This window comes from Micromys minutus (genome assembly GCF_963924665.1).
Source record: "Micromys minutus genome assembly, chromosome: 6".
Taxonomy (NCBI): Eukaryota; Metazoa; Chordata; class Mammalia; order Rodentia; family Muridae; genus Micromys; species Micromys minutus.
The window spans coordinates 47383561-47411378 of record NC_137975.1 but is presented as its reverse complement, the minus strand read 5'-3'; the positions used below and the strand labels follow the sequence as shown (position 1 = coordinate 47411378).

General features: G+C 39.4%; 1 protein-coding gene across 10 annotated transcripts in view; it reads left to right on the top strand.

The window, feature by feature from the left end:
- The window catches only part of CACNB2 (calcium voltage-gated channel auxiliary subunit beta 2), a gene marked incomplete at both ends in the record, with an annotated part of 343951 nt that overhangs the window by 107845 nt on the left and 208288 nt on the right, over positions 1 to 27818 (top strand). For 4 of the 10 annotated variants that reach the window (XM_080917891.1, XM_080917892.1, XM_080917899.1 and 1 more), the window contains one exon: positions 11080 to 11127. The exons of the other annotated variants lie outside the window; for them this stretch is intronic. In XM_080917891.1, coding sequence (XP_080774017.1) covers positions 11080 to 11127 — 48 coding nt within the window. Of the gene's footprint in view, positions 1 to 11079; positions 11128 to 27818 lie in introns of those variants that run through there. 10 annotated transcript variants of the gene reach the window in all.

Sequence of the window (27818 nt, the reverse complement as noted above, 5' to 3'; positions counted from 1 at the left end):
AGTGGCTGCCAATTTTTTATTAATATTTATTGTTTTATGTATATGAATATACTGTAACTGTCTTCAGACATACCTGGAGAGGGCATAAGATCTCATTATAGATAGTCATGAGCCACCATGTGGTTGCTAGGATTTGAACTCAGAACCTCTGGAAGAGCAGCCATTGCTTTTAACCACTGTGCCATCACTCCAGCCCCTAGCTTCCAGTTTATTAGAGGGTAAATAAACTATTGTGTGATCCTCCAGGGTTGGCTTGTAAAATTACTTTTTATCTGACACAGAACAAGGTGGAGAAGAACAATAGCTTGGCATTCTGAAAACCTTACCCTGCCTGTTTTTGAATAACTCATAATGCTTTGGTGTGGTGATGAATCTTGACTGTTGGCTTGAATAGACTGAGTGAGCCTTGAAGCTTTCTTAGTAAAATGCTCTCTTGTCTATGTCTAGTGCTCCCTTGGGTATGTCTGCTAGCATTTCCAGGGTGAATTAATGAAGAATACAAGACCTACCTTGAATGTGGAAGGCCCCATCTCAAACATAGTGGTCTGGGTGGAAATAAAGCTGAAAAAAGGAGGAAGCCAGCAAAGACCAATATGCTTCCCCCTGCTCCATCTTCCTGTTTTCTCTTCTCCTTTTCCCCCTCCTCCCCTCTCCCTCTTTCCCTCTTTTCCTGTAAGCTACCCTGTCTTCATATTTTCCTTGCCATGATTGAACAAAACTTTTGAAACTGTAAGCCAAACTAAATAATTCTTTCTTTTAGGCTGTTTTACTCAGTTGTTGGTCACAGTGACAAAAACGTGACAATGTTTCTTCATTTATACATTAGAAGTAAATCGGAACTTATGCTACAGGAATTTTAAGAACCACCTTTGTCAAGTTCCTAGTCTAATTTATGAACTGGAGCCCAGTGGGAATCCATGTGTGTCAGCTGTCATTCTTCTTTCTCTTTTCTACTTGAGCAAAGTATTTAAAAAAAAATGAATTGGGGGCTGGAGAGATGGTTCAGTGGTTGAGAGCGCTGGCTTGTCTTCCAGAGGTCCTGAGTTCAAATCCCAGCAAACACATGGTTGCTCACAACCATCTGTAATGGGATTTGATGCCCTCTTCTGGTGTCTCTGAAGACAGCTACACAGCACTCATATACATACATAAAATAAATATGTCTCTTTTTAAAAAGTGTTGGATTGTCTCTTACAGTCTTACTACCCCACCTTCTACAATGTTCCCTGAGCCTTAGGTATGGGAGTTGGATTATAGATGTATTCATTGTGACTAAGCTCTGTATTTTGATTGGTTGTAGTTGATGGACTCGGCTCTATCTGTTGCAATGAGAAGTTTCCTTGTTGTTGAGCAATGACTACACATATATGTATATAAAATGACAAATATTTAGAGTGTAGTTAGGGATTGTGCTGGTTCAGTAATGCAGTTGTAGTTGTAGGTTCTTCTCTGATCTCTTATTTCCCTAATCTTGGATAGTTGCCTATTTCTAGTACCAGGCATGATTTTCCTTTTGCCAAGTGACCATAAATCAAATTAGAGAGCTTTCAGGTACCACCACAGTATGTTACCAGTTCTGCACACTTAGAATTATATTGGCAAGGTGGCCATGTTATGACTCATAGCATCAAAGCTGTGTAGGATTGTAAGAGCCATAGGATGAGAGGATTATAGCAAGATTGTGCCTCCTAGTAATGGCATAAGCTATATTCACAAAGTTTCACAAACATGACAAACTAAACATGAACTGAACAAGGATGTCAGTAGATATGCCAAAGTATAGAGGAGAAACACCACAAGCCCTTAACTCTACATAAAGAACTACAAGCAATTAAGAAGTGTTGAGAGCAGGGGATTTAGTCTTATTTATGGAAGAGCACACTGTGCTATCTAGCTTTATGCCAACTTGACACAAACTAGAGTCACTGGAGAGAAGAGAGCCTCAGTTGAGAAAATGCCTCCATAAAATTTAGTGATGGGCAACTCTGTAGGGCATTTTCTTAATTAGTGATTGATGTGGGAGGGTCCAACCCTTTATGGGTGAGGCTATTCCTGGTCAGGTGGTCTGGGATTTTATAAGAAAGCAGGCTAAGAAAGCCATGGGGATCAAGTCACTACTCCTTGACCTCTGCATCAGCTCCTGCCTCCAGGTCCCTGCCTTGTATGAGTTCTGTCCTGACTTCCTTCAATGATGAACAGTGATGTGGAAGCATAAGCTTTGGTTTTAGTGCCTTATCACAGCAATAGTAACCTTAACTAGGACACACACCAACTGATTGTGCAGTTTCAAATGGCCATCCTTGCAAACATACATTCAAATAGTATTATACAGATTGAGTAGCTCACATTTATTTAGAAATATATAGGCATAAAGATATATGTGCATATGAATAGTTAATAAAAAAGGGACCATGCATTTGAAAGAGAGCAAGAAAAAAACTGTAATAGTAGATTTGGTTTGAGGTAAAAGAAAGGGAGAATGGTATAATTATATCATAATCTCAAAAAGTAAAAAAAAAAAAAAAAAAAAAACAAAAAAAAAACAAAACAGGGGTAACTTGTAATTTTGTTAATAAATGCTATGGTGGACTCAGTGGCAGGACATCTCTCTCTCTCTCTCTCTCTCTCTCTCTCTCTCTCTCTCTCTCTCTGTCTGTCTCTCTCTCTCTCTCTCTCTCTGTGTGTTTGTGTGTGTGTGTTAAAATCTTAGAGTCTGTCAAGCATGTTCTGTGATAACTGAAGGGGAAATGTGCATTTCTCTTTCTTGGTCATTTCAATCAGAGAGGAAATTAGAATAACCATGTGGAAGTATTTTATGCTGTGGTCATCATGGATTTGCTCATGAGATATTATATCTGAACAACATGCCTTTTTCAATCCAATGACCAATATTTTCTTTGCTATATGCAGGCTGTATTTCTTTCCATAATGAATAAAATGAATGGGTCAAATATATTTTTGGAAAAAGGGATGAGCCATGGTGAATTTTAATCAGTGGATGGTCTTGGAATTGGTTTTCCATCATTACCTTTCTGATTAGCATAATGGACTTTGTATAGTGTTTCTCTTGCAGTTGGAAAGTAGTGATGTTCCCTTGTTGCCCTGATTTCTGTTGGGGAAAACCAGAAGTCTGGGTAGAGAGGGTTTGAGCAAGAGAAGGAGAAAGAGATGAAAGGAAACTTTGTTTGCTTATTTTCCTTGCATACACTCTGAGTAACAAGTAATATGAAGAAATGTTAGAGATACACTAAGCTACAAATCCAAATCCAAATCAGAGGAACACAGTTGGGAACCTGGGTGAATCTTAATGTTTAAATGTTTTACTACTTTGTGTTGCAAAGTAGTGGCATGCCCTTGGGTCAATTTTGAGAGCCTCAAAGGAAAAGGGATGGAAGTGGATTTTGACATTCTTTGCAAGTTTCTTTGAGCAAGGCAGAAAAAGGACAGCATTGGATTCAAATGACTTTCATCGCAGGAATGAACTCCTTTAGATGTGACTGAATTACAAGATATGAGGGGATTATTGAGATTACTTAGTTTTATCACACTCAAGTGTACCATGTGTTAAATAAGCTGCAGCATAAAGTGTGTCTTCGAGGTGTCCAACCTATGACTCAAAGGCTACATGAAGCCAAAGAGTTACGAATGTGACCCTATACAAAATCATAATCTTACCCCAAACACTGAAGTTTTTCTGTTTTGATTTGGGGAGTGTCATTTACATGGTTTTCAAGCATGCGCTTTGTAAATGATAATGTTGAGTCAGTTTCAAACATTAGAAGTGCCTAAGTTTATGGAAGCCAAGTGTCCATTTCATGGCTTCCAGTAGTTTGGAACCTATGACTTCATCTCTCTGAACTACCGCATTATTCTGCTGACTTCTACTGTTACCTGTGTGTAGTCTTATTACTGAAAAAGATGGTTATTGATCTGAGGAAACAAACATCATAGTAGATCAAGGAATACAGAAACCTTGGCAAAAACATCTGAAAAAAAATTATATATATATATATATATATATATATATATATATATATGTATGTATATATATATATATATTCCCGTTGAAGCTGAATAAAATAGAATTGTGCTTTTTTGGTAGGTACAGAAATAAAGATTTAGGCTGGGGAGATGGCTTAGTTGGTAAAATTCTTGTTATGCAAATATGAGGACCTGACTTTAAAATCCTTTGAGCCCAGTAAAAAGTCAAGAATGGAGGTACATACCTATAATCCTAATGCTTGAGAGGATAAGGTAGTAGGATTCCTAGGGTTTTCTGGCCATCCAGTTTAGCCAGATTGGTAAACTGCAGGTTTAATGGGAGACCCTGACTCAAAAAAATCAAGGTGGAAGAAAATTTCAGAAGATACCTATTATTGACCTCTATCCATCATGAACTACTGTACACACATGTGCACATATTCATGAATGCACCAGAGGAGAAGTGGGGTGGAAACAGGAGGAAGAAGAGAAAAGCAGGAGGAAAAAGGGAGGAGGAGAAGCAAAGCAAGAAGGAGAGAGAAGAAACAGGGGAAAGGTAAAATTATTAACAAAGATACAGGGGACTTGATAAGAATCTTGCTTAGAATCCTAAAGTGAGGTAGAAAGGTCAGAACAGGACAAGAAGCAGACTAGAACTGACTCACACATGAAGGCATGCCAGTTTGTCCCATCAGACTAAAACACAGTCATGGACAGAAATGGGCAGAGATGACGGAATGTGGAAAAGGAACCATCTTTTGCACTTACCCAGAAGCTTTTTGCCCTCTGTGGTTTCCGAACATACTTTCCTGTTCTACTCCTCTCAGCTCATCTGCTCCTCTTACCTCTTGCTCCATGTCCTCAGGAGGTAACACCATCATCTTTGGCTTAGATGGTTCAATGCCATTTCCTAGCTGCTCTCTGCTTTCCTTTTAGCCATCTTTCAACCCATCTGCAACCTTACTACCAACATTTATGTTAAATGCTGTCTGTCTGCTGATGACTATGACTGTCTGAATGAAACCATCTCATTGTTCTTAGTACAAAGATGAAAGTCCTAGCACAGAGGTTTTGACATGCTTACCAACTGCCTTCTAAACCTGCCTTTGTCTTTCTCCCTCTTACTTGATCCTCTGGCTACTTAAATAGTATCATCCCTTCCTTGCCAGAGACATTTGTAGATGCTTCTTCCTGTGCTCAAACCCCTCCCCTTCTCTGTATTTCAGTCTTAACTCCTTCCCACTTGGCAACCTCAGCTCAAAGAGCACTCCCCCAAAATGCCTTTTCTTCCTTTAGTAATTTCAAATGACTACCTGTTCTACATATTTGGTTACATTCTGTACTTTCATCCAACTAACGTCCAACTTTGTGTGTGTGTATGTGTGAGTGTATGTATGTATGTATGTATGTATGTAGATATAGATTCAAATGGTCTTTCTGTATCTTGACCTCCCTATATTTAAAAATGTCGGGTATTTTATTTCCTATATTGTGACCAGCACCTGCAAATTCATGTGCAAGCCCAACAACATTCAGGTGATATTGACTCAACAGACAGATAATTGTTGGGTTTCTTTTTAATGTTGCTGTTTCTAGGTCTGGTTTTGTGTGTGTGTGTGTGTGTGTGTGTGTGTGTGTGTGTGTGTGTGTGTGTGTGTTATTGTTTTGCATTTATGGAAAGCAAGGAATTGATTTTCTTGGTGTACTTAAGAGCTATATGTATGCATCTGTAATATTGGACTGTGATGGGTGGGTGTGAAGTGAGCACAGAGGCAATCCTGGTCCTGAGGCTGGAGATTGGCTTTGTAAAACCTCAGCCACAAGAAGAGCTGTAACATCCAAACAAAGTCATTCTTGATAAGGGATCTCTGTTCTACTCTAGAAAGAATCTCAAGGTTGTGGTGATAATGGGGCATTTTTAAATTAAAGTTGTTCTTGGCTGATTATAAAATTATGTATGACATATAAAATGATATATAAAATTATAGAAACTGGTGCTGGCAATGTAACTTAGGAGGTCAAGTTGTTTACCACCACGCTGGATAACCTAAGTTCATCCCCAGGAGACATCAGGAAGGTCAAATGTGAGTCCTATAAGCTGTACATTGGCTTCTATACATAATCTGTGGCATGTACATTCCCATGTATGCTCAAAAATAAATAAGTGTAGCAAATACATGGACATGTATAACATGTTATACTGAAATATGCTGTAATAGTTATCTGTAATCACCCTACTATGTAATAGCCTGCTGGAATCTCAGTGTGTGCATATCTGTGGTCTATGCATGCCTATACAGATGTGTGTATGGATGTGCTCACCCATGTATGCTCATATATGCTAACCCATGCATGTGCATGCCAAGGCCAGAGGTCAACATTAGTGTATTTCTCCATCTTTTCTGTCATACTTGGGTGAAACGGGGATTCTCACTGAACTGAGTGTTTATGAGTTTGGCTAGACTGGCTAGACAGAAAACCCCTGGGATTCACCTCTCTCTGCTTCTGCTCATCCTACACTACTGTTAGAGTGGGCATCACCATGGCAACACAAGATGTGGGGGTAAGCATCCAAACTCAGGTGTTCATGCCATCTTCCAGTTCTCCGTGTCAGGACTTCCTGCTCCTCTGGATGGCTAACACGCTGTTCAGTCTCCCCTTCTGCTTCAGTCTCTCTCACCTGCTGGGAGATCTCCTTTCGAGGCTGACATTATTTCTCTAGTATCATTCTTCTGACAAATGCATCGTCTCATTTGCCTCATTTGCTGTGTACTTTCTCTCTTGTCACTAGGAGTAACACACAACAGGAACAACAAAACAATCCCGATATTTCATAAGCCATACTTAGGGGTGAACCTCTTAGATTTTAAAAGGCGTGCCATTGATGTCATACATATATATGATACATATCTGAGATTCTTTATAATTACTTCACTCTTTGTTATTGTGTTACAATATTTTAATGTAAATATACCATATATTATTACAAAAGACCTCATTGAACCATTCATTCGCTTTGTCTTGAGCTCCATAAATCACAATCTATTTGATTAACTTCATTTGATTTGATTACTTAGTGGCTACGTCCTAATTGCCAATGCGTAAGCTCAGCAGCTTCAGGTTTCTAACTGGAGAATCTGTTTCTGTTTTGGGAAAAGAGTCCTGTATTTTTAGACCAAATTATCTAGAGAGGATTGTTTTTCCTACTTGTTAATAAAAATAGGCAGTTATTTTCACATTTAACAGCTCTGGCTGTTCTCCTGTTCTGCTGTATAAAATCTGAACTCTGCTGTGGAATTAGGTACTCTCCCTGCTTCCTTCTGCCCATCAGTGCCTGCCTCTCCATATGCTCCTTGGATACTATGAATTAATTATTCACTCTAACAGTAATACACACAGGCATTTTTAAAATACAGGTTTCATTTCTTTAGCTGAGGTCAAAGTAGGAGTAGCTTAGACAATCTGAAGACACATTTCTCTTCATAATGTCCTGCAATGACACACCATTTCCACCAGCTACAGCAGCTCCGACTGAGACACTGGAAAGCTGCTGCTGTGTCCCTGGAATGTGCGGCAGGCTTTCCTGTATTGCTTCAGCACTGTGTCTATGTTAGGGGAGCAGGAAAGAGGAAGGCAAGATCCAGTCCCTCTAAGGACATCCATGGAATCGATATATGCCATTTTTGCGGCTTTCTCATTGGCCAGAAGCTAGTCACATGCACTGCCCCAACTTCCAACCCCCACCCCCGTTGCTATGGAAGCTGAACTATATGCCTCAGTACAAGTTCTCTGTTTATTCTGGTTACTGTGGATGAAATGATAAATGAATGACAAAGGCGCAAGTGTGAATTTATGTCTCCTTGTCCACATGTCATTTTCTGTGTTCAATTCTAAAACTGAACACGTAAGTAAGGACCAAATTTCTGGAAGAACGACATTTAATTTGAAGACTTTGCAACAGATGTGGTGATGTAGACCTGGAACCCCAGCACTTGGGAGTTGTAGGCAGGAGGCTTAGGGATGCAATGGCATCCTTGTCTGCATAGCACATAACAAATCAGGATATCTCATGTGATGTGAAACTGTTCCAAAAAAGCCCAAGGGCTGGAGAGGCGCATGCACATGCACACGCATAGAACAATCCAAGAAAATAAATAAATATGCAAATCCAAAAATATACTTTGGGTCAATTGGTGTTGTCTTCACGAGTATGTAGGCTACGCACAGTTTTGCTTGTGCGTTTTACAAAAGCAGATATGGCATGTTTCTAGTCTGTGTGTGAATTTTTGGGCTGTATTTACTGCCTAGTTTCCTGCCATTTCTGCTCTGCTTACTGTCCACTGGGTGCAGCACTGTCTGTCCTGTAAAAGGAGCCCACATATCCTTGACTTTACAGAGCCCTGGGCATACCTGGGAGGGATCATTAGGAGCTGTTCCCATTGCTGTTGGCTGGCATTCCCATTGTTCCTTGTCACTTTGTTCTCTTCCCTCTGCTGTGTTGTAAGAGCTAAAGCTTGTTTTTGCTATGGTGGCACCTTCCTTATGTCAACCCTTAGAGGAAAATGGTGGCATGGACTCCCTGTTGAAAAGACAGAAAGGGGAGTCACAGATGACATGCACTTTTATTATTTCCTATCCATAGCACTGTAACCCAGTGCCAAGAAGCTAGAAGGTCCCCAGCCGGTGTTTGCAGAGCCCACTTTGGGTGCTCAGTGGCATTCTTTCTTGGGTTCCTGAATGGCAGTGTAGGTGGAATCTAATGAACTGGGGAATCTCTCACATACTGTGTTTAAAAATACCATACTTAATAAAAAGTGAATTTCAAACTCAAGGAAGGATGACTCTCTACCAGGTTTTCATCTTATTCTAACTTTGACTTCATTTCTATTCTTTGTTTTTGTAAAATATGAGATAAAAGTGCTTTTTTAACACTCTTGATTCTTCCCACCTCCCTACCCACCCATATCTCTCTCTCTCTCTCTCTCTCTCTCTCTCTCTCTCTCTCTCTCTCACACACACACACACACACACACACACACACACACAGTTGGGAAAAGGGAAAACAAAAACTCAAATTATATTGTACAAAAATTTTAATAAAAACTTTGACTTTGAGTTTACTATACTTATTAAAGTTTCTTCAAAAAAAATCAAACTGAAATTCTGTGTACAAGGAATATATCTTGTATAGCCCAAATAAAAATGTCAGTCTTCTTTAGAAGACCAAATTCAAAAGTTAATTCCCAGTTTAATTTAGAAATGTCTCTGACTTAATCAAAGGTCTTCATCAGCAGTTCTCAACTTGTGGATCATGACCACGTCCAGGGGGGAGGGGTGAGTCAAACCTTTCACAGGGGTTGCATGTCAGCAATTCAGTGTAGTAGATATTTATATTATGATTTCTAACAGTAGCAACATTACAGTTATAAAGTAACAAATAAATAATTTTATGGTTTGGAGTCACCACAACAGGAGGTGCTGTATTAAAGGGTGGCAGTGTTCGAAGGGCTGAGAACTACCTCTAATTATAGTCATATTTTTCTTTTGGATCTTTCAAAAACATGGACGTTTACATGCGATAAAGCCATAGAATTTATTTGGAGATGGTGTTAAGTCCAGGCTATTATTTATACTACCTGGTTCCTTTTCCAGTCATATAAGAAGTCTGAATTAAAGCAGAGACACCTTCTTAGTCATGCCTAAGACGAATAGCAGCAATGGAGGAGCCAGTTAACCAGGCTCTAAAGAAAGCATGAGCAAAAGGTTGAGAATTAGTAAGTTCTCATTTTCCACAGGCCTAAGGAGCCTGACAAGGGTTGTTGATCTTAGACTATGGTGTGAAATTAATTGGCATACATTTTTAAGTAATGTGGAGTGACTTGGGTGTGGGAGCTAATTTGGGTCAATATGTGTGGTATACTAAAAGGTCAGATGAATCATTGCTTATTAGAATGGTTGATATCATCCAAATTAATAGCTTAGTCTCCAGTCCCTTAATGATTCATCTTTCATGGGATGACATGTACAAGAACTCAGACAAAGAATGTAAAGATCTGCTCTCTGCCAGAAAAGCTGTGTCCTTGGGGATGGTATAAGTAATAGTTTACATGGAGCATTGACTTGTAAGCTCTCGGGCTTACAAAACATTTGGCTTATTGTGTCTAAATCATAGATGATATATTATTTAACCAATTAATTAAGTATGACTCTAATCACATTTTATCTGCCAGAGTTGTGCTTACTTAACATGCTTCAGTGTAGAAAATGAATCTTTGGCAAGCAGAAAGAAAAACTGTATAGCCGCAGTGGCTGAGTGAGTCAGGTCCTCCTGAGGCCACTCCACCAATCTTCCTTACAATTCCTTTGAAATACATACTGCAGGACAAAGCACCTCACAGTGTAGAGGGTGGCTCTGGAGTCCTAAGAATCTACAGTGAACTCAAGTCTAGACTCACTCGTTTGTCAGTGGAAGGGGAGGAGGGAGAAAGAGCAAATCAGATTTGCCCAAAATGTTACAGAGGTACCAGTGAATCAAGGATGCTCTTGCAAGGCTGTGCGTAGTGAGGAGTGCAATGTAACAGCCAAACAGCGGCAGGAGCAGTGTCGGTCTCAGAAACAGTCACATAAACAGCAGCCAGGGTAGGCCTCCTCCCTTCTGAAGCAGCATACTGCAGCCTGGTGAAATGCAAGGCTCTGAGATTTGAAAGTCTCTGGGGTTGAGCATGGCTACTGTAAAAGCCTCGCTCAGAAATCCTGATGGTCTGAACAGGCAAAACTCCATGTTAGCAATAGCTCCTTCGGGAAAAGGAATGCTACCTTTTCTAGATTTTTGCCAGTAGGCAACCCCTCTGAAAGAAGATCTCAAATTGCCTGTAAGAAAAAATTTAAAAGGCAGTCAGAGAGAACAAAGTTTTGGCATGCCTGCAAAAACAGCAGTGTCTGTAAAAACTACCTAGAGACAGCAGCTAAGTGTTGATTTGCCCATGGATCTTACCTGGGAGTGGAAGGTGGGGAGAAATGGACAGTGGCGGTGACGAGAAGCTGAGGCACGGTGCAGCTTGGTGAAGCCACGCTCTGACTCCGTTCTGCCACCTCTTCATGCAGTGCTGCGGGCTGGTACATCGCCGGCGAGTACGGGTGTCCTATGTAAGTTTCTGTTGCTGTGTGGCTGGAGGTGCGAACTGAAATGTAACTTGTGTCTGTCTGGTTCCTGCTGCTGCTTTTTGGGTCCTTTAAACAGAAAATCATTTGTGCCACGAGTTGTCAAGGCACCTGAGGGTTACAGTACTCTCTCTGGAGATGTTTCTGTGTTTACCTTTTGTTCCGGGTTACTTTCATAAGGTTGGAAATAACTTGGAGGGGGACTGGTTTGCTGTGTGGATGTGTGTGTATGTAAGGGGGGTATCTATTGTCTCAGATATCTGTATAAGCTCAAACCAGTTGATACCCTCTTTTGCTTGGAGTTGTCATATTTGAATCCCGACATGGGAGAAGAAATTATTTTTTAGGGATGAATTACTAGGGAGTTTGTCAAATTACAGACAGCCACGGTGGCTAATGTGAAATCCTATTTTGTAGAGCTTAAGGAAAAATAGTAGATGATAATCGTTTGATGGATGACAAAGCTGTTGCAATAACGCCAGCCTTTCCAACGGCTTTATCATCCCCTGTCTGTTTCTCCGGAACAGCCCTGATTCTGTGGACCTGCCGTGTGTCTGCAAAATGGCTGTCTGAGTATTAAATTCTAAAGGCACACTCTCACAGATACTGAAGTATCACTGCTGGAGAACATTGGATGTTAATTGAAATACACCGCGCTTCTGTGCTAGCAGACAGGCTGCCAGGAAGCCCTGGCTTTATTTTCCTACGCCGCTGTCTGTATGCAGCCGCTTTATTCTCACTGAACGGTATGAAAGGGAGCAGGTGATTCACGCAGGCTGGCCAAGCTGCAGTGCTGAACGGCTAAAGCCCGACTTGAGATTCCTGGATGCAAAACAAATGGAAACTTGACAATGAACACTAATCAATTCTTCAGGGTGTCACTGAGGAAAACTGTGACCTTGGGAGTTTGGCCAGCAGACGAGAATCATCTGAGACCTCCAGACAAACAAGGTCAAAATCCGCTGTGTTCTAAAGCATGAAGTTGAAGATGAGGGCTGGGAGGGGCAACAGGATCCTTGCATTCCTGTGAGATTTGGAAAGTTCTCCCACTGTTAAATGAATAAATAAGAGATTTAAAAGCTCCCTTAATTGATTGGGTTTTAGAATTATTATCGGTGTTGTTTGTGTTTTGAATGCAACAGCTGACAGGTCAGGAGGAAAAGTAGTTGTAAGCCACAATGTTTTAAGGACGACATCTGCAGAGATGGATGAATTTTTCCCAATAAAAAAATTAATGGATTTTAAAATAAGATTTGGAAACAAGTGCCACAAACTTTTAAGTATTTAGAACTGCCTAAAGGTAAAAATCTGAAAATAATATCAAGTTAAAAACCTTTATTTTCATGAATTAGTGGACACTCTGACTAGTTGGCTCTTTGTATTTCTGAAGAAATCTATTGCTGTGTTTGCCTAGTGTGTCATAGGTTCTGAAATATACTCTCAAGACTGGTTTACATTTGGCTTGGTTTTGCCCCTTTGTGTTACACCTGTAAACACATAAAAAGGATAAATTGTAAAATTACTACAATCTGTCTTTGTTTTTTGTTTCTGTTTTTGTTTGGAACCACTACTTAAAAGAGTGACACTTGTTTCTTTATGATTATAAAACTTCTTACCCTGGACTTTGAATAAGGAGCCATAACAATATATAGCATATTATGTTTTAAAGACATTGGAAATTCATATACTTCAGTCTGGATTATTAATTTTTTTAGAATATTTTGTGGACATCATGCCAGTCTTAAGTTCAAACATTTTTATATACATACAAATCATATATCTACATATAACTATATATATGTAATATTGTAAATTAAAAACATGTAAATAAAGTAACACACATGTTCACCCACTGCATGATTGCATTTCAGTCAGTGACAGATTGAACATTTCATAGAGGTCTAGGCAGATTAGGATCCCTGGTGATGTATACATCTTAGTTTGTGTAAGTATACCCTGTGACATTTGTGCAGCTACAGGATTGCTTGGGAATGTACCTCAGACGGGATATCTATTAAGTGGGGTGTGTGTGTGTGTGTGTGTGTGTGTGTGTGTTCAGTTTTCTAGGAGTCTTTTTCTCTTTTTTAACCATTTTCTTTTAAGATGACAGCTTTGTTCAGGGTTCCACCTACTCTAACACTGTCTTTTAGAAAGTACAGTAACATTATGTGGGCAGCAAAGAAAGTTATATACACGTGCCACCAGCCTTCATTTCTAGCTCTTTACCTCTCATAGAGGTTAATTTTATTTAGCTCGCTTTCCTCTCCTGTTCAATATTGGCTTGATGTACCCAGAACCTATCCTGTGAGCAGTGAGTGCAGCCTGTGGGCTTAAAGCCCTGTTTTTCTCTCTAAGACACAGTACACAAGCCTCTTATTCGACATTATCATTTATTTTCAGAACTTCGTCTTCATTATTTTGTTTATACCTAAACAGTATTTTTTTAAAATCTGGCTTATACCTTACAGGCAATTCCTATATTTATCTAAACTGCCTGGCTGCTTTATTAAATGATACGAAAAGCTGTCAACTGAGTAACTGTTGTCCATTCAAACATGGAGAGCTCTAATGAGAACTTGGGAAACGCTGACATTGGCATCCTTTGGAAGAAGGGCTTGGTTGTCATTCTGCTGAGCATGTAGTTGGGGTTCAGGTGGATTTCTATGCTCCTAAGTTCCACATTTGTGGATTTCGAAGCAGGACCAGAAGTCTTTGAAAAAGGTTGCATCTGTAGTGAGCATGCACTACTCCCTTGTCATTCCTCAAGAGTACAGTGAATAAACTGCCAACATTATATTGTTCTGCTACGTGCTAGATCATCTGGATGTGATTGAAGTATGTAGGAAAATGGGCACAGGTTATATTCAAGTTTCTTCCCATCTTATATAGGGGGCAAACTTTCATCAACATTGATACCTATAGGTCTGTGGATACGAAACAGAACTTGTACAGATTGAATGCACCTTGTTGGAAATGCTTAGGAGTAGAAGCATTTGACATTCTTAAGTTTTTCTAGGTTTGATACATTTAAAATTTGGTTAAATTTGAAAAAAAAAGTAAATTATTTTGAAAAATAAATCTGTACTTTTTTTTTCCTGATGGAACATCCTTAATCTGAAATTCTGAAATGCTTCAAAATACAAACTCAAAATATAGAGACTGGTAGCCTGTGAGTAAAATACACAGGAGAATAGGTACTAAAATGTCAAGTTGCTTAGGCTGATGAATGTGGCCAGAACTCAAGTCAAGAAACCACGCACTGGGGCTAGAGAGATGGCTCAGCAGTTACGAATGTGTACTGCTCTTCCAGAAGACCTGAGTTTGATACCTAGTACCCAGGTTACAACCACCTATATCTCTAGCTACAGAAATCTGATGGTCTTCTGGTCTCTTCTGGCATCTGCACTCATAAGTGCACATAAGCACACACATGAAGGGTTGCTGTTGTTGTCTGCGGTTTTTTTGTTTGTTTGTTTGTTTGTTGTTGTTTTGTTTTTACGAAACCATTCGTTGTCAATACCTCTAATGTGCCTGCTGCTCACTATAGCCCACTTTGATAGTATACCTATTTACTTGACTTTAGCACAGTGGTCCACTTTTCCTGCATCAGAATCTTATAGAAATGAACTCATATAGTTTCTCATCTCATTTGGTTATCTCACTTGTCCTTTGTTTTAAAGACAGATCTCTGTGGTTCTAGTTCCATTCTTATTCTTGTGGCTATATAGTATTCTGTTTGGGGCTAAACCATGATTTTCCTATTCAATTTGCTGTTGATGGGCATGTGGGTGGCTTCCAGTTTGAATTACTGTACATATTAGGGTTTTAAACAACTGTGATACATTAATGTTCAGTTGGTTTTCAATTTAAGTTTAAAGTGTCAAATCAGAGATTGCAGTATACCTATATTTATCTTCACTGGGTACTGGCAAATAACTTTCCAAAACATTCAGTCAGTGCATACTCCTAACTGACAGGACTCTGCAGGACTGGCTGCTTGTCTTTTATAACCGAGCCAGTTTATACATGGAACTATCCTCTGAAGGCCTTCCGTTGCATTTCCTAAGTGACTAAGAAAGTGAAGGCTTGGAACATTTGGCTACCCTTTGTGCAGTACTTGTTGAAGTTTCTGGCTTCTTTTCTTTTAGATTATCTGTCATTTGAGGCCATTTTGTGGCTAAAAGAACTGATAAAGAAAGTACTGGTAATTAGCATTTAGCATCAATGGGAGACAGTGCCTATATAGAAACTCCTTCGACTGGACTTAGGCCTGGCACAAGCAGGGATTTGAATGAGACCATTTATTTACAGTGTTATACCAGAGAGTTTTCTTCTTCTTTGAGCCTGATGATTGTCTGCTATAATCAGAATCACAGGGAAAAATTAAATATTTGAGATGCAATAAAATAGCTTGTCGCACCTGTACACCAACCACTATTTAATTGCTTTTAAAAAGCTTAGCAATCCTATGGTAGGACCCAGGAGGCATAACTATATGAGAGAAGCTGAAAAGGAAGAAAAGACAGTGGTGGGTGATTGTTCTTGACTTGGTTGTAGCCTGTGAATATTGGTTATTACCAATAAACTCAAAAAGCTTTGCTAAAGAAGGAGGTAAATTTGTCCATGCTTTATGAATCTCTGAATAAAAAAAAATTAATCTCTGGATAGAAGATATTGTGCTAGGCTCTAGTAATTTATTTTCTAATTTTTAGAGTATTTAGCTGAGATCATGTGTTACATTGATGCATTTAGTAGGACTTAGTCACTCAGAGCTTTGTCTGCTATGAATGTGCTTGCCTCGTACACAATCTTTCAGAGTTAATGGTTTGGGCTGTCTCACATCGTGTTAGAGAATGGGTCATGAAAACATGGAATATCCTCACATGTGTAGTTGTTACTTAGCTCTAGAGAAAAATGAAGTCTGCAGGACGTGAATGGTTCTGGAAGACATTATACTATATGAGATGACCCAGACTCAGGACAAAACTTACATTCTCTCCCACCGGCCATTCCTAACTTTTCATGTTTGTATAAGACTAAGGTGTTTCATGTGTAAGACTAAGGTGTTGTGAGAGTAAATATAGACTATAACTGAGGAGAAAGAGAGAAGTTTGTGGTTGGTGGGGATGCCAGAGACAAGAAACAAATGTTAAAGGAGAAATGGAGGGAGGGAAAATTGATGGAAGAGAAAAGAAGTTGCAACAAATCCAATAGTGTTTGAAAGGTGCCAGAATAAAGCTTAGTTCTTTGTATGCTACTAAGAAATTTGTAAGATAACTTCAAGGGTAGGGAAGGTAAAGAACTACAAGGAGAGACATCACACAGTGAGCTGTACTGCTAAAGGGCTCAGGACTTGACAGTCAGCCAAGCTGAGACTCAAAATGAGATGATTCTTCCTCTACATGAGGTGTTTTGTTCATCTTGCTTGGAAGCTGTTCCCATGTTTAAATAATTGGATTATCATTACATTTAATTAACGTGTAATTTTTATAATGCTCTAGAGCATAAAAATCAATGGTAATTGAACTTGAGAAGGTCTGAAAGAGATGGTTTGCTAGCAGGAACTTCAGGTCATATCCTGATTGGAATTTTTTACTCAGGACTCAAGACTCATGCTTTTCTCCAAATGGGAGGAATGTAGGGAAATCCTAAGGTGTTCTTAGGACCCACCTCTTAAATCATGTTTAAGCCCATCAAGATGGCCCAGCAAGTAAAGGCATGTACCACTAAGCTGTATGACCTCCATTCAGTACCCAGAACCCACATGGTGGAAGGGGAGAACCAATTCCAAATGTTGTTCTCGGACCACCATACAAGCACAGAGACACCCGTGCCCCACACATAACACACAAAATATATAGAATGTAATTAAAATTTATGTCACATTTCTATATCAGATATTGCTGACTTCCTAGATTTGAGACATGAGTTGTAGTATCTTTAAACGGTCTCTATTAAAATCTTTCATTTTTTTACCCTTCAAATTTTAATCTTTTAATATTACACTTATTTATTTACATGTTTGGGGGGGAAGTATACACACAAGGACACTCACATGAAAATCAACTTTCAGAAATTGGTTCTCTCCTTCCATGTGAGCCCTGAGAATTTAACTCATCTCGTCCAGATTAGCAGTAGGCACATTTACTTACTGAGCCATTCTGACCCCTTAGTTTTTGAAGTTAGCAGAATGTCTTACTTTTTTATTTGCTAACTCATGCCCATATTTTTTGGACATGAAATGGTCTTAAGTCTATGCCTACATGGGGACAACACGTCTCAGTCTCAGAAGTACCACACCTGAGTGCTCACATGCTGTGCAATACATGTAGTATTGGAGGATTTAATTTTTCAGAACTTTAATTATTAGCTTCTCTCTACCAACATTCTATTACTAGAGAAGGAGAAAGGTGGACATTTCATAATCATTTCATTGCATAAATATCTAGGGACTCTGACGGGAAAATAGAATTAATCAACAGCTAGCCAATTGAAGCTGACAGGACAAGCTTGCTGGAGAATTTCTTGGGAACTGAAACTTCCAGTTTGTTTCAACTCCTCACCAGCAAGTCCTGGGTCACCATGCACTTCTCTTTTCCTGGGAGAGGCAGGACTGTATGTGAATGACAACTGATTCTAAAGCAGGGATCTATATCATGTAAACTGAAAAGGTTTTTGAGGACTTGCTCCATCACTGTGGGACCCAAAGTCCTTTACATGCAATGGGGACTTCTGAGAGACTGCTAGCTAATAGTTCCCTGTGATTATTATGCACACCGAAGAATTATGCAAAGAATCGCTCATCTTCACTCCAGTGGGAACTGTTTTCTTTCTCCTAGCCATCTGTGCAAGGAATACCTTCACCTGTGCTGAATAAAATCCATCAGTTTGGGAAGCGTGTGCTTACTGCTGTAAAGGGAAGGGGCTTTGTAAAGTGTGCAGACTGATGTAGAACTCCCTGAGTCATATTCATTCATGAAGCAATTACCATGTTCATAATCTTCCCTCTGAGTGTCTCTGTTAACATTAAGATGAAGTAGACCTCTAATCTCTGTACTCTACACACAGTGTTTATGGAATACTAATGTGTGTTTAGTTTAACAGAGTCTGACAGTTGCAGAAGCTAAACACGTCACCTGCAGTGGAGAATACCACAGTGGCTCTAAAGATCTTACAGAAGCTAGAGTTGACATGTAGAAATTCCAGATTCCGAGACTATTTTATGTGAAAATCAAGTTTCGGGACCATGTTTATTATATAACATTTTCCCTAAAAGTGCTTCCGTTGCTATTGGAACTATATGAAAAGAGTTCTCAGTGTCTATGCTGATGTGTAGTCACACAAATGGGTAAAGAGACAGAGATCTTACTTTGTATAGAATCAAGCATTTGATAAGTATGTTTTATTTTGTGATAAATAACTTTATTCCTTATCTTTTCCCATAAAGCTTTATAAAAATATAAAATATATTTATATAAAAATATAAAAAAGTGAATTGTAGCACTGGAGATGTGGCTCAGTGGTAGAATGTTTTCCTAGAATGCATAAGTCCCTAGCTCAATTTCCAGGAAAACACACATATATGTTTGTGTGTGTATATACACATACATATGCTTACATATGATACATATATGTTAATGTGGTACTGAAAATTATATATAGAGAGTATATGAACATGTAGAGTATATACAGTATATGAATATATATATACTGGAAAATGTATATATATACATACATATACATAGATATATATATACCATATGTGTGTATATATATGCATGTATATACATATACACATATATAACATGATATACACACACATACATATATAAATATATGTATGTGATATGTATATATACACAATATGGTATATGTCTCTTATATATTCATGTATAAAATTACATATATTTTATATATTTGATGCTTGTTTTTAATTAACATGTCCTAATGCTTCAGCAAACAGTAAACTTGAACTGTATTGGGTGATAAACTTGCTTGAGAAATTAGCATTTATGCATATTTAGAATACACTGAAGGACAAGGCTTGGCTGGCTCTTGGGGTTGGTCCTTCATGGGATGTTATAGGCAAGTGTTCTTCTGCACCACACGGTCATAAGCTTCATTTGCCTGCTAAGACCGTTATTTTGTGCCGTTGTGCTGGTATGCTGTCATCGTGTTTTCCTCGCTCTGATAGCCATTCCCACCTGCACCCTACTGGCAGGTTAAACAGTACCAAATGCTTCTCTCTGATCCAGATTCATGCTCGTTGTCCCTGTCTTTTCCTAAAGAGAGTTCATCCAGGCAGAACACTCTGGGCTCTGACTTCAATTCTTAAGCAGCCCCAGTTACTTCACTCCCAGAAGACCACAGCCAAGTCCTGACCAGTCTTCCCATCTTTCTCTTCATTCCTCATCAGTACAGTCCTAACTGTCCCAGGGCTCCACAGGTCAGTTTCCTCCGTTCAAACCCTTCAGCTGGATCCCATTCTCTAAAACCTTCAGTGCAGTTTGAGCAACACATATGGACCCTTTGTGATCAAGCCTCAGTGAGCTTCCTTTACCTTAATCCTGAGCATCTTCACAATCTCAAGCCCTGGTGATAATGATTATTATTATGAGTCCCAAGGCCCAGGGCAATTTACCCTCAGGCCAATGTCAGTGGAAGCTTTTACCCAAGCTTGGTTAAGTAGCCTTGTTGCTTTTACTCCTAAAGGCAACTCCTGATTTCATCATAATGGCCCTTTATGTATCTGCTCTCCTCTGACCACCATACTTTCTCTGTGCCTCCTTCATTGCTGCATCCTGTGGCCCAGCAAGGAACTCGGCCCTGAACACACTCTCAGTAGACTTAATGAATAAATAGAAAACCAATATCTAACCAAAATACTAGTAAATTCTTATTTTTGTACTGCCACCCTCTGTTAATAAACTGTCTCATTAGTTTATTCTATTGATCTCCTTCCCCCACTTAATGGAATATTTCATTTAAAGCATTAAATGAAAAGAACCAGATTCCTCCCCAATAACAAAAAGCCCTTCAAGTACAGAAGAGATCTCACTTCTGACTGATGAAATCAAACGAACTTTATTTTAAAATGGTTTATAAAGTAGGAAAATGTGTTCTTCAAAAAATTGAATTATCATTAGGTATAACCATTTAAAAATAAAATCATGAAGACTGGAAGGCTTGCTCAGTACATAAGAGTACTTGCTATTGCAAGCATGCGGAGCTGAGTTTGAAACCTTAATAACCACACAAAACTAGGCATGGCTACAAATACCTGCACCGCAGTATTGAGAAAAGGGGGCAGAAATAGAAGGATCAAGAGCTCCCTGGTCAATAATCTCTAAAACAGCAACTTTCCAGTTTAGTGAGAGAGCTTGTTTCAAGGCCATAAGGTGGAGGGCAATGGAAGATGTTCAGTCCTGTTCTGACCTCTGTATGTGCACTCTTGGTTGTGTGCACTCGCAGACACACCCCATGCACACACCACACACAAATGTGTTGATTAATACACCACTGGGTTTCTTATATGAACCCTTGAAGCAAATGTTTAATAGCTACATGTGTTTAAAAGCATCTCTGGCATCTTTATCATGAATAACGCTCCATTTTTAGGAGCTGTGACATTCATCACCAGCCCCCTCCTTTCCAAGTCCCAGCTCAACCAGGTAGCTGCCTTTTGTGTGGATTTGCAGCCATCAGTCACAGGGTGACCTTTCTGCTGAATAGAACTGCTTCCCGGGACTCCTGTGTTCCATGTCTTTCTTGCTATTCCATTGAGAGAGCAGCCATTTCTTCTCTGTGAACCACCCGAAGCAGCGTCCTTCTGTGATGACTGTCCTTTGTTCTTCCTGGCACTTTTGTGATATGTATGTGGCCCTTCTCCTCCCCAGGACCAAAGGAATAAAGGATTTATGTAATCTCAGACTCCTAAATAACCCCAGTAAAAGAGAAAGGCAGATCAGCTTGACATGGCTCCCAAAGTGTATTCCATCGCTTGCCTTCTCTCCTCTTTTTTGTTTTTTCTCCCTTTTCTTTCTCTCTTCTCTTTCTTCCCTCCCTCCCATTTCTTTATCCCTCCTCCTTTTTCTCTTTAGTAGTAATGTCACAGAGAGTCCTTGAAATTTTACCTAAATCGCTACTGTGTTCCCTGTGGTTCTTTCATTATCCATTTTTATTCCTACCCCCACCTTGATGACAATAAACAAGAAACAAAGTGATTGTTGTTCTCAGAAATGAATTTCAGTCTTTTTCATACAAAAATGAGTGGTATATAGTCTGACTAAATATGCAGAATTCTTAGTGACTGGCAAATGCCCTCATTAAGAAACATACAATAAGCTGGCTGGAAAAGGGGGTATCTAATAAAGAATCCTATGACTGGGTAGAAATATTATAGTAGGAAGATAGCTATGTATCAGGTCCCTGCCTGGGTTCAATATGCAGCCTCAGAAATGTCCTCCTCTTCATCATCACCACCACCACTAACATCATGCAACCAAAAGAGATGCTATTTTTTTCTGTCTTCTACAGGTTGCATGCTTCTGCATTTATAGCAACTCTTTAAAGCATTGCAAAGGCTGAGTATCATAAAGTTTCCTGGTGAGTGACAGAAATAACCCTTTCTGCTATTTAAATAACATAAAATTCACTGGCAGCTTATAGCAATGTTTTTAGTAAATTCCTCATCACTAATACTGAAAATCCTATAGAATCTTGTCAGTAAGTAAATAAGTAAACTGCAGTCCTGCAAAATGTCAGGGGGGTGACATTTGCTTTAAATAATCCACCTCTCTCTCTCTCTCTCTCTGTGTGTGTGTGTGTGTGTGTGTGTGTGTTCCCTTGGTGTATGTACATATTCACATGCCTATTGAGAATAGGCAACAACCTCAGCTATCATTCCTTAGGAATTGTCTGCTTTGGCCTTTCACTAAACTAAAGCTCACTGAGTAAAGCAAGCTGACTGTCTAGTGAGCACCAGATGCCTTGCACCTGTTTCTGCCTCCCCAGCTCTGAGAAAGCAAGCACACCACATCCAGTTTCCTTTCACAAGATCTCTCAGGATGAAACTCGGGTCCTCCTGCTTACAAAGCAAGTGTTTTACTGACTTAGCATCTTCCCAGTGGGATTGTGATGCACATTATTATTTGAGGTCCACTAGCCAATGGTAAAACTGAGCACAGAAAGTCTGGAAGTTGGGTTCAAGGTGACTCTAAGCATCTGGAGGCAGAAACTGTGGCTGGGTTTCTGGAGTTCTGGACTTCAGGCCAATTTGTGTACAATTATTCAAAGTTTGGATTTCTGGGAAAGGGAGGAGAGATCAGAGTGGTGCAGGTATATTTTCTCAGGCCAAAAGAAAAAGCCACTTGAGTGACACCCCCACCAGCATACAGTAGAGGACAACGGTCTCTCAAAGGAAAACCCAAGTGTTCTTTGTGGAAAGAAGGAAGCATCATCCATGTATATACACAAGACAGAGATTCTTCACATAGAAATAGCATGCAATGACCTCCTGCTTGTAAGTCAAATGGCCTTAAAAGCCATTTTCTGTGTGGATTAGTTACTTTTATAGCTGCTGTGATAAAATATCTTAACAATAACTCAGGGAAGGAATAGCGCAACCATCATGGTGGCATATCCAAAGCAATCGGAGCAAGCTTGAAGCAGCTCATCACTTCACAATCGTACTCAGAAAGTATGGAGTACCAGGGACCAGCCTGGGCTTGGACAAGTGTTCCTGAGAGAGTGTCATAGAGCAGCAAAACAAATGACTAGAAGTCAAACTGTGGGTCCATAGGTGACAGCCTATATTTTTGCTCAAGACAGCTTTCCAGATTGACTTCTGTATTCTGCTCTCTTGAGACAGCTCTTGTGATAGCTCATCTCTTGCAGATCAAAAGCCCAGCTCTTTAATTTTTTTTACATATAAATTCAGTCATTACCCTAGGTTTCCTTTTGATTATACCATGAATCAGTATCCCATGATCCGAACCCCATGATTGTTAGAAAGAGACACCAAGTACAAACACAAAACAGTAATATGGCTGGATGGGCCCCTGCTCTGAAATTATTCTGACCATTCCTGGATCTAAATTAGCTCTGTCTCGGGCTGAATTTAAACTCAGGAACCTGCCTGCCTTTGTAGGCATAAACAAAAAGTCTTAGCTGGGTGGGATCTTGCCTTCTGATTACCCACTCCTCCAATCTCTCTCCCTCTTTAGTATATTTCTGACAAGCTGATTCATAATGCAGTTGCCTCTGTTCCTTTAGATCTGTGAGGCTCCTTATATATATTACATTCTTATATATTGCCTAATTCAGAAATTATTTATTTTTGAAGTCATATTTTTAGCATTCTTTCCCACAGCCTTAAGGGCTGTCCTGAAAGTCACATTGTTTTTCCATTTTGTTGAGACATAGACATACCCTTGTCTCCTAGACTCATGCTATCTCTGATTATCATAGAGTCATTAACCTTGGGTAGAGAGGACATTCCTCAACAGAGGAACATAAAAATGTGTACATTATTATACAAATAAGTCTTTCACCCATAGCAACTGTTGACACTCATGGAGGCCTGTACCCTGCTGGCTCTGATCCAGGGACAGGAACCATGTCATACTGTTCCTTACATGGGGCCAATAAGATCTTAGCAGGGCCAAAGAGAGATGGATGCCTGCACTTAGCTCCTCTTCTCCTTTTACCACAAGTCTTTGATCCCAGACTAGGTGGTCATACCACCCAGAGTGGGCAAGACCTCCCACCTCAATTAACTGTCACAATAATCTTCACAGGTGTTCCCAGATGCCTATCTTCTAGATGATTCTAGATCTCAGGAAGTTGACAGTGAGATTAAGCAACACAACACACTCTGGTTAAGGTTTAGATGTGAAGCTTTCGTAGAGTCCTCAGTGGTAGTGCTGATTGGTCTGTGATCTCTGTTACATAAATGGACATCAGGAAATAAAGATGTAAGAGCAACGGAGTTTGTGAAGAAGAGTTCAAAACAGCCTGTAAAGTGGGATTTATACCTGATTAATACAGAGTAATGACTCAAAATATTTTAATTGAATTTATTAATTTATGATGACAGTAAAAATTTCATTCACATATTCTGAAGACGTGTCTATCAGACTGAAGTACAAAGTTGAATGGTATTTAAACTTTATAAAATTAGCCCAGAAACACTTACAAGGGTATATTGATAAGAGCTGAAACTCCAGCAACTCCTTACTTTGCAGATACAACTTTTATTACTAGTTCATATATACAAATTTGGTTGCAGGGACCATGGAGTGAGTAGACACAGATGGAATAAATAAAAAGTCCAGAATAAACACTGAAACTCTAATAGCTCATTTATAAAATGTCCTATCAACATTCAACTATAAAGAGATAACAGATGGTGCGAAACCAGTGTGATGTTTTTTGTAGATGTCTGATGGACAGACAAAGCTGATTGACAACTTTCGATAGGTCAATATTAATTTGGCCTCAAATTTATGGATTTGCACACTTTTTAAGAAAACAATGTTTGTACATGTGTTCATACAGAATATGGACATGTACTGTTTCTGTATGGGTGTGTATGCATGTGTGTGGAAACCAGAGGTCTCTTCCAATATCTCCCTCTATTGTTCTCCATCTTGTCTTTTTTTTTTGTCTTTGTCTTCAGCATCATTTGTTTTGAGCGAGGAACACTTCCCACAGTATGTATTTAATTCTTCTGTCTTTCTATCATACGGGTCTCAGACGGGACCCTGGTTGTCAAGCTTGGCAGCTATCACCTTTACCAGGTGAAGTGACCTCAGAATTCCCACTTATGATCAGTTGTTGTAAATAGGGTCTTACTTTGTAGCACTTACTAACCTTGAACTCAGAAATTGGCCTGCCTCTGCCTCCCCGTTAATAGGATCAGAAATATATCATGTGTAACTTCTACATAATTTTTTGGTACTGGATTTCACACTGAACCTGGGGCTTACCAATATGGCAAGACCAGCTGTCTCTTAAGCTCTAGGGATCTTTCTGTCTCCAACTCCTCAGAATTAAAATTACCAATGTGCACCTCTGTGCAGAGCTTTTATGTGAGCACTATGGCTCAAACTCAGTTCCTTGTGCTTACATAATGAATACTTTACCCAGAGCCATCTCCCTAGTCCCTACCCAGTTACTCTGATGAAAATAAATTTCAGTCTTAGAAAAAGAAAGAAAGCAGATGAAATAGAAAGAAATATGAATGTTTTCATGTTTTCAGTAGATGTTTTCAGTATATCTGACAACACCCATTTTACTCTAAGAGTTTCTGAAAATTGATTAAGTAATTTACAAATTTTACATTTATTTAGTGGGGGGAAGGAAGCATGTATCTGCCATGCCGTGTGTATAGGATCTGAGGACAACTTGCTGGAGTTGGTTCTATTTTGTTTATTATATGGATCCCAGGAATCAAACTTAGTTGTTCAGGCTTATAGCAAGCACCTCAACTCACTGAGCCATCCTACAGGCTCTTCCAATTGTGACTTAATAACACTAAAAAAATCCATAACTAGCTTCTTCATCCCTGCAGCTCAGATCCAATAAAGGAACAATACAGATTAAAAATCTAGACATTATTATACTGTGTTGACTCTAAGCACTGTTGGCCTATGGAATTTTGTCTGGTTGAAGACAGCTAGATACAAAGTCAGAACTTGCCAGTGTCGTGACTTCCTTCAGAGTCACATATATACTGAAAAAGAAACCCTGTGGTTTGTGTTGTTTGTTTTGTTTCTTTGATATAATACTCAGCTCCACCTTACCTAGTCATATAGTTTTCTTTATTATTTTACAGACTCTTGGTCATTCTCTGCAAAGCAATAAATCAAATAAAATTTTCATTTCTGATTATAATCTGCTCACTACTATTTCAAAATATCAGAATTTTCAATTTTGTGCCCAAACAGCAATCATTTTGAGACAAGTTTCTAGCTCAAGGGGCAAATCCATCCCTGCTGGAAAGAATTTCTCTAATTTTTTCTTGTTCTCTCCCTGTAAGATTTATTACACCCCTTTTTCCTGTCAGATTTAGCTGTGTCCCAGTGATAGGCAGGACAAGCAGATCAAAGAATACACTGGTAATGGGACCTCATGAAATTGCAAAGCTTCTGTAAAGCAAAGGACATGGTCAAAAGGACAAAGCAGAAACCAATAGATTGGGAAAAGATCTTTACTAATCCAATATATGATAGAGGGCCAATAGCCAATACATCCAAAAACTCAAGAAGTTAGACTTTAGAGAATCAAATAATCCTATTAAAAATAGGGTATGTAGCTTAAAAAAAGAATTCTTAACTGCAGAATATCAAATGACTGTGAAGCACCTAAAGAAATGCTCGACACCCCTAGTCATCAGAGAAACACAAACCAAAACAACCCTGAGATTCCAATACACACCAGTCAGAATGGCTAAGATCAAAAACACTGCTGGCAGCAGATGCTGGAGAGGATGTGGGGAAAGAGGAACACTTCTCCACTGTTAGTAGGATTGTAAACTGGTACAACTACTCTGAAAATCAGTCTGGCAGTTCCTCAGAAAATTGGACATTGTACTACCTGAGGACCCAGCTATACCACTCCTGGGCATATACCCAAAAGAAGTTCCAACATATAACAAGGACACATGCTTCACCATGTTTATATCAGGCTTATTTATAATAGCCAGAAGCTGGAAAGAACCCAGATGTTCTTCAGTAGAAGAATGGATACAGAAATTGTGGTTCATATACACAATGGAGTACTACTCAGCTATTAAAAACAATGAGTTTATGAAATTCCTAGGCAAATGGATGGAACTTGGAGCTATCATCCTGAGTGAGGTAATCCAGTCACAAAAGAACATTCATAGTATGTACTCACTTATAAGCAGATACTAGCTTTAAAAGCTTGGATACCCAAGAGACAATTCTCAGAACTTATGAAGCTCAAAGAGAAGGAAGGCCAGAAGGTAGATGCCTCAGTTCTTCTTAGAAGAGAGAACAAAACACTCATGGACAGAAATAAAGGGACAAATAGAGGAGCAGGTATTGTAGAAAAGATCATCCAGAGACTGCCTCACCTGGGGATCTACCCCATATGCAGCCACTAAACCCAAGCACTATTGCTAATGCCAAGTAGTGCTTACTGGCAGGAACCTGATATGGATGCCTCCTCAGAGGCTCTGCTAGAGTCATACTGATACAGAGGAGGATGGTTGAAGGTAACCAGTCTGGACATGAGGTCCCCAATCAAGGAGCTAAAGAAAGGACTAAAGGAGCTGAAAGGGTCCACAATCCCATGGGAAGAAAAAAAATGACCAACTATCCAAACCCACCACAGCTACCAGGGACTAAAACACCAACAAATGAGTTCACAGGGAGAGACCCATGGCCTCAGTTGCATATGTAGCAGAGGATAGCACTTTCTGACATCAATGGGAAGAGAGGCCTTTGGTCCAGCAAAGGCCCATTTTCCCAACGTAAGGGAATGCCAAGGTGCTTCAGTGGGAGACAGTTGTTGGGAGAGAGAGCACTTTTATGGAGGCAATTGGAGGGGGGGATGGGATTGGGGGAAGGGGATAACATAGAAATGTAAATACAAATAATATCCAATAAAAAAGAATACACTTGTGATAGATGCTGGTTTGAGTTCCATTT